Genomic DNA, 6,722 nt, shown 5'->3' with positions numbered 1-6,722 from the left:
TAAAATCACAGAGTTTCAGTAAAAGCACTCAGCACAACAGAATGGCTCTTGCTTTCCATTACACAAGATGTCAATTCATCTCATGTAGCTCTCATGCACTACACTACACAATGTCTTCGGGTTCACTTAAAAATGATTGGCTGTGTTTGTGATCCCAGTTGGAAGAAAGAAAAAAATCAGCTGGTCTTAGCTGGTCTGTTTGCTGGTTTTAGAGGTGTTTAAAAGGGCACTTGGCAGCTGTCCAACCAGCTAAACCACCTAAGATCAGCAAACCAGTTTTTTCAACAGTGTTTAACTCAGCAGAGAAAACATGTTCTCTCTCCAGAGGACAGGAAATTGAACTTCATGGTCTTACACAACTCCTGACTCCTCACCACAGTCATAAGCTCAGCTGCTTGTGCATGCTTATGTATTTTGTAGATGCAGTCATTAAATGCCTGGGAAATGTGTGGTTCACAGAAGATCACATTCCTCTCACCCCTTCCACCAAACAAAGTACTGATTGTTTCTGAAGTGTTGTATGTGCGTACAATGTTTTCTTGCTGTTTAGTGCATGCTGCTGGAACTTAAGTTGTTTCATCATGTAAAAGATCACATTGATACCTCAGGGCTACTAACTGTGTGTCGGGCAAGATCTTGCACAATGATTTCATGGATGGTAATTCTTAGTGATTTGCTTTCAAATTAAAATGTTTTTTGATAAGATGCTTTTCTCAAATTAATTATTAATCAAAATAAAGTTTATTCCAAAAAGATCCTTGTTAAAAATGCTGTCACTTCTGCAGTCCATTTACTGTACTCCAAAACTTCAGTGCTTTAGAATATCGTTATAAGTTTAATTTGTCTCATGAAAGTCAAATCAAATTTGTATGTCATCCAATTGAATAGAAAGAAAATGGGCAAAAATAGCTAAAGCGTTTTGCTGTATTACTTGAAATGACATTTGTTTGTGTGTATCGGTGCATGCTACGTGTTGACTTTGAGCTTCAGTCCTAGTGCTGCTTTCCTGTGGAAGATTCCGGTCCACACAAGTCCTTGTGAATCTGTGAACTCCCCATCACCCTCAAATCTGAAAAATAAAATATAGATGCCTACTACTGACATATAAATATTTCTTAAGTCAACATAAGAGCTTATAAATAATGTGAGTGCTGTGGTGGGAATTTGGGCTTGGTTTCCTTAATTTAAAAATAAACTACATTTTCAACAAGCAGTCTAAGACTAAACTTGTGCCATGGCAGCAAATGCAATTTTCTTTATAAAATGAAGTCTTATGAGATCTTATTAAATCAAATGAGCATCTGTAGGTAAATAATGTAGATGATCTAAAACCACAGAATAGGATTGTGTGAAGAACAGACCGCATATTCAGATTTATGTGCTAACTGTATTCACATGGAATTTTCTTTTTGAATTTGACCATAAATATTAAAATATCACATATCAAGATTAAATGTAAAGTAAATACACTGGCCCCCGACAGTTTTTAGACAATTTTGTTACCTTAATTGTATTTACATTAGATAAGAAAATATAAAAACATAACTTTTCTAATCACTTTTAACCAACTGGTCCTACGGCCAAAATTCATGGATGTATGAAGTCAGTCTCCTTTAAGGGGACATGTGTCCTGGCAGAGTAAACAAATATGTGTTTTGCTGTTTCTTTAAAACAAATGCCACTTAGTGTGATGTTTTGTTAGGCCTATATAATGCAAAGATATTCATACATTTTCAAGCAAGACTTAAATGTACATACACTGTTTTGGGCAAACTTAATGTTAATTTCAATATTATATTTAAATCAGTCAGACTCTGAGAAACAGGCTTAGAAAGTCTTTCATAATCCATTTATGACCAGATTTGATGCTTAAAGTCAACTGACAGAAATTAATCTTAAGAAATTCTTGTTCCTCCTCGCATCAGTTTAAGCTCACGCTGTCATTAAAGGAATAGTTCACCCCAAAATGAAAAGTCTCTCATCATTTACCAACCCTCATGCCATCTAAGATGTGTATGATTTTCTTTATTGTGCTGAACATTTTTACATACACATGAACATTTTTAGAAGAATATCTCAGCTCTGTAAATCCATACAATGCAAATCAACAGGGTCCAAATCTTTGAAGCTCCAAAAGCATAAAAAGGCAGCATAAAAGTAATACATATGACTCCTAGTCTTCAGAAGCGATATTATCTATTTTAATGTCCTTTTTACTATAATTCTCCACTTTCAAACAGCCCTCCTAAATTCTCTTCTCTCCTAAAGGCCCGTTCACACTGCCCCAAAAATTGCCAACATCCATCATGTTTGAATGTATGATTTTCCAACAAACTGATGTAATCTGACTTCATCGCAAACCATTTCCATGACAATAAGATAAGCGTTCCGGTCAACTCATAAATAAATGAACACTCGCTGATATAACTGCATTGGTAGAGTGCAGTCAATCATGATTAATCAATGATTAATCAAATTTTTTTAGTGAACTTCTTAAAGCATTCCATCCATCCATCCATCCATCTTCAACCGCTTATCTGAAGTCGGGTCGCGGGGGCAGCTGCTCCAGCAGGGGGCCCCAAACTTCCCTATCCCGACCCACATTAACCAGCTCTGACTGGGGGACCCCGAGGCGTTCCCAGGCCAGTGTGGAGATGTAATCTCTCCACCTAGTCCTGGGTCTTCCCCGAGGCCTCCTCCCAGCTGGACGTGCCTGAAACACCTCCCTAGGGAGGCGGCCAGGGGGCATCCTTACCAGATGCCCAAACCACCTCAACTGACTCCTTTCAACGCAAAGGAGCAGCGACTCTACTCCGGGCTCCTCACGGATAACTGAGCTCCTCACCCTATATCTAAGGGAGAAGCCCGCCACCCTTCTGAGGAAGCCCATTTCGGCCGCTTGTACTCGCGACCTAGTTCTTTCGGTCATGACCCAACCTTCATGACCATAGGTGAGGGTAGGAACAAAAATTGACCGGTAGATCGAGAGCTTTGCCTTTCGGCTCAGCTCTCTTTTCGTGACAACGGTGCGATAGAGCGAGTGCAATACCGCCCCCGCTGCCCCGATTCTCCGGCCAACCTCCTTGTCCCTTCACTCGTGAACAAGACCCCAAATATTTTTGGCACTCTCTGAATGAAGTTATAGCCAAATGTCACATTGAATACATGCTAATCATATTTAATAAATCATCCATATATATTTATATTTTAAATCGCGCATGTCGCAACCTCTCCTTGTCAGGTATATTCTTTAAAGGCAAATACGCAAGTTTGTTGGTGTTTGTTGAATTAGAGTGAACAAGACAGGTATGTTTCTCAACATTCTAAAGACAACAGCCAACTGTTTGAAGTGTTGGCATCAGTTGGTGTTTGTTGAAGCAGTGTGAGCTGGCCATAAGAGTTCTTTTTTGTTTTGCTTTTGTTGATTCACATTATTAATGAATATCGCCACCTACTGGGAAAGGAGGAGAATTTATGGTAAAAAAAAAATGTACTCTCTATTGATCTTTTTCTCACCCACACCTACCATTTCACTTCAGAAGATATGGATGTTAATGTTTTACTTTTATGCTGCCTTCATGTACTTTTTGAGCTTCAAAGTTTTGGACCCTGTTGATTTACATTGTAAGGACCTACAGATCTGAGATATTCTAAAAATCTTTGTTTGTGTTCTGCAGAAGAATGAAAGTCATACACATCTGGGATGGCATGAGGTTGAGTAAATGATAAGAGAATTAAATATTTGGGGTAAACTATCCCTTTAAGATCAGATTTTAGACAGATGTTATAGTGTATCACCTATTGTTGTTGAAGGTTCCAGTGTATTCTGTTCCATCAGGAAATCGGTAATTTCCTTTGTCATGATACATGTTGTCTCTGAAGAGGCCATTGTAAATTGCCCCCGATGGGTGTTTAAGAGTTCCACTACCATTCATCTGCAGTAGGTACACATAAAAACAACATCCACTACATAATTGCTTAAAGGTGCACTCAGTAATTTCTTCCTCATTAAAAAAAACATTTAACTCCTAAAGTAATTAATTGTAATTTTGCAATATATGTAGTAAATCATGACCACTCACAATAAAATGAAGACTCCAGTCATATCAGTAACCTTATACAGTAAAAGCTGTTTTATTCTACATGGAGAGGGTCCGCACATGGGGGCTGCCATGTTAGAATCACATGACCAGATGAATACTACTCGCTTAATCTCAGTAACTGTCCTGTTATTTGACAATTTCACTTATTGATTAAATGAATCATGGCTGACTGTGAATACTGAATTTCTACAACATCATCTGAAAACTAGTCTAAGTCTAAGATGACACAAAGACAAAAGTTACTGTGTGCTTTAATAACATTAAGAAAGGTATCATATTACATTTAAAAAGTGGTAAAAATCTAAAAAACAAATAAACAAAAAAAAAAAAAAAAAAAAAAAAAGAAAGAAAAAGAAACAGAACTGAAGCTATTTCACATCATGGACCCCTTAATCCAGCACTTTGAGCTTCAGATTTTATGTGACTATTTTACTTATTTAAAGATGATATTCCACAAATACACACCTTATCATTTTCCCATTCCCCTGTGTATGTAACTCCAGAGGCCGAAGTCTGTATGCCAAACCCTTTCCTTATTACCACACCATCTGAGGTACGAGAGCACTCTCCCTCTAAACACAACACATACAGAGTCAGGATATTAAAATATGAACATACACAGATGTCAAAGGCTGACAGATAACTCACCATATTTGTCTCCATTTGGAAAAATGTAAGAGATTTTAAATGTTGTAGTCTCTGAAACAAAGACCAACGAGATTAAATCAAGATAACCTTTGTTTTAGCTATAAGCAACCGCAAGTAGAGATTATTTCTATTAAATCTCTTTTCATCTTTTACATTTTCTTAATAAAAATAAAATCTTAAAAGTTTATGTGGCGTTGTTTAACAAGTGAAGATAGATACAATTATAACACAGCCATCTTTATATTTATTAAAATATTTTTTTTACCAGACATGACGCTGTGTTTAAACGGCTTTACAAAACACTTCAAAACTAGATCAGGAAGGTTTTCATTCACCATGACAACAATGCAACAACTCTACTTCGCCTAGTTGGTCTTGAGTGATGTGCTGCCTTTACTGCCATCTAAAGGCAAACTGCGCACCTTGCCACTGTGCTGACCCGGAAGTTATTCCAGCAGAGATCCAGCGTGTTTTAGTGAGGCAGCTGCGTGTCAACGTGAGTAAAGTTATAAACATTCATCTGTTACCTTACAAATCTACGTAATTCATAGTGACAGCGTACTGATAGTGTCTTTATGTTGAAGTATGACATATTGAGAGAATGTTTTGTTCGGATTTAAATGATTACTGCTTGATTTCTAACCCCCACTTAGTGAAATCTGTGTCGTATAAAGTATCTCTCCTCAACACAGTGTTGCTCATTTCCAGATTGTACCTTAAAATTGAGCTTGTATTAATCTTACAATGTGTGACAGAGATCATAGATTTGACAGCAGTCATCTTTTCTTTTAAGGTTCAACACTTGCATATTTTGGCTCTTTCAATGCAATGATATTTGTCTTTTGGGGAATCTGGAGATCTTCATTTACTACCTAGTTTAAAACTTACTAATCGTTCCTAAACACCTTTTTCCCCTCTCTCTTTTAGATCATGGGTAAGTCCAAACAGATAGGAAACCACAATAATGGCAAGAAGAAGAATATTGCAAAGACTTGGAAGACTAAACGCAGGACGAAGGACATTGACCAGATTCATGCAGACATGATCCCAGAAAATGCGGCCAAGTTGCTAAAGCAAGATGTAGATTTTGATGTCACAGGCTGTGCCCAGAATTACTGCCTCCACTGCGCGTAAGTTACATCGCACCACCCCATATGCACTGAGCTCTTATTATAGTTTAAAACTTCTTCTTTACATGATTTTTTTTCCATTCCTCTGCAGGAGATACTTTGTGGATTTGAAATCCCTGAAGGAGCATTTCAAGACCAAAGTTCATAAAAGACGGTAAGATATATGATCACATGTTCCATTCTCATTTTGTTCGGTCAAATCTGCATCTATCTACAGATCCCTGCTTATAATGATAGTGTTAAATCTTTAGATCACTTCCATTTACATTCCATTTAGAATGATGCTTCTTCTGAATGCTTCATAACTAGTTATACAGGCTTCCTCCCTAATACGTATTGTTTCTATCTCAGGCTGAAGAAGCTAAGGGAAGAGCCGTATACACAGGCGGAGGCAGAGAGAGCGGCAGGGATGGGCTCCTACATCCAACCTAAAACCGTAGAAGTTCACACACAGCAGGTCGAGGAGGAAATGGCCTAAAGGAGGGCTCTGTTCGGCCTCTCTGTGGACTTTTTTCCTTTTCTTTTGTAAAAACATTTGGTCTGGACTCTGTTTTAGTGTTGTTTTTGTGCTGAAATTAATTTATGGAGATGGACTGAGATGCTAAATCTTCATTTAAACTCCTACAGTCCAGTGTATATTCCATATATTGGAGAAGCTCTGGAACAGCTGGCTTCAGATTCATATACACGTGAATGTGTGAAATTATGACAAGTTGTTAAAGATAAATTCTGCTCAAAACAAGCAACTGTCTGGAACTGAAAACTTTGCAATGTTCAATATGCATATATTACAGTATTGTTAAACGTGCTGTATTGAGTTTCAATAAAATTTAAATCCCAA

The 6,722-nt window shown here is 37.5% G+C and overlaps 2 protein-coding genes across 3 annotated transcripts; one reads left to right on the top strand and one right to left on the bottom strand.

Annotated features, from left to right (window-relative positions):
- On the bottom strand, positions 1 to 5,089 carry morn2 (MORN repeat containing 2). 2 transcript variants are annotated; one of them, XM_052146061.1, is made up of 5 exons: positions 5,017 to 5,089; positions 4,752 to 4,802; positions 4,569 to 4,675; positions 3,799 to 3,935; positions 1 to 1,069 (listed from the first exon to the last, which is right to left on the bottom strand). In XM_052146061.1, exons 1-5 carry the CDS (start codon positions 5,087 to 5,089, stop codon positions 967 to 969), a joined length of 471 nt encoding a protein of 156 aa, XP_052002021.1. In that variant the 3' UTR covers positions 1 to 966. The 2 variants fall into 2 exon arrangements, with proteins under 2 accessions (XP_052002021.1, XP_052002022.1); XM_052146062.1 differs by lacking the exon at positions 4,752 to 4,802 and having other exon boundaries at positions 5,017 to 5,075.
- A 76-nt stretch (positions 5,090 to 5,165) lies between these two features.
- Positions 5,166 to 6,722, top strand: znf593 (zinc finger protein 593). The gene is made up of 4 exons (XM_052145936.1): positions 5,166 to 5,247; positions 5,679 to 5,881; positions 5,973 to 6,035; positions 6,233 to 6,722. Exons 2-4 carry the CDS (start codon positions 5,682 to 5,684, stop codon positions 6,357 to 6,359), a joined length of 390 nt encoding a protein of 129 aa, XP_052001896.1. The 5' UTR covers positions 5,166 to 5,247; positions 5,679 to 5,681; the 3' UTR covers positions 6,360 to 6,722.

The sequence above is a fragment of the Xyrauchen texanus genome, chromosome 16 (assembly GCF_025860055.1).
Source record: "Xyrauchen texanus isolate HMW12.3.18 chromosome 16, RBS_HiC_50CHRs, whole genome shotgun sequence".
Lineage (NCBI taxonomy): Eukaryota > Metazoa > Chordata > Actinopteri > Cypriniformes > Catostomidae > Xyrauchen > Xyrauchen texanus.
The sequence above is the reverse complement of the archived record's forward strand: the minus strand, read 5'-3'. Positions and strand labels throughout refer to the sequence as shown.

Excerpts from the sequence above, each read along its gene's own strand:
- znf593 (XM_052145936.1), top strand. The coding sequence starts at position 5,682 with ATGGGTAAGTCCAAACAGATAGGAAACCACAATAATGGCAAGAAGAAG. Across the intron at positions 5,882-5,972 it reads AATTACTGCCTCCACTGCGC|GAGATACTTTGTGGATTTGA; the intron begins GTAAGTTACATC and ends ATTCCTCTGCAG. Across the intron at positions 6,036-6,232 it reads ACCAAAGTTCATAAAAGACG|GCTGAAGAAGCTAAGGGAAG; the intron begins GTAAGATATATG and ends TTTCTATCTCAG.
- morn2 (XM_052146061.1), bottom strand. The coding sequence starts at position 5,089 with ATGGTGAATGAAAACCTTCCTGATCTAGTTTTGAAGTGTTTTGTAAAG. Across the intron at positions 4,676-4,751 it reads TCCAAATGGAGACAAATATG|AGGGAGAGTGCTCTCGTACC; the intron begins GTGAGTTATCTG and ends TGTTGTGTTTAG. Across the intron at positions 3,936-4,568 it reads GGGAATGGGAAAATGATAAG|ATGAATGGTAGTGGAACTCT; the intron begins GTGTGTATTTGT and ends TACCTACTGCAG.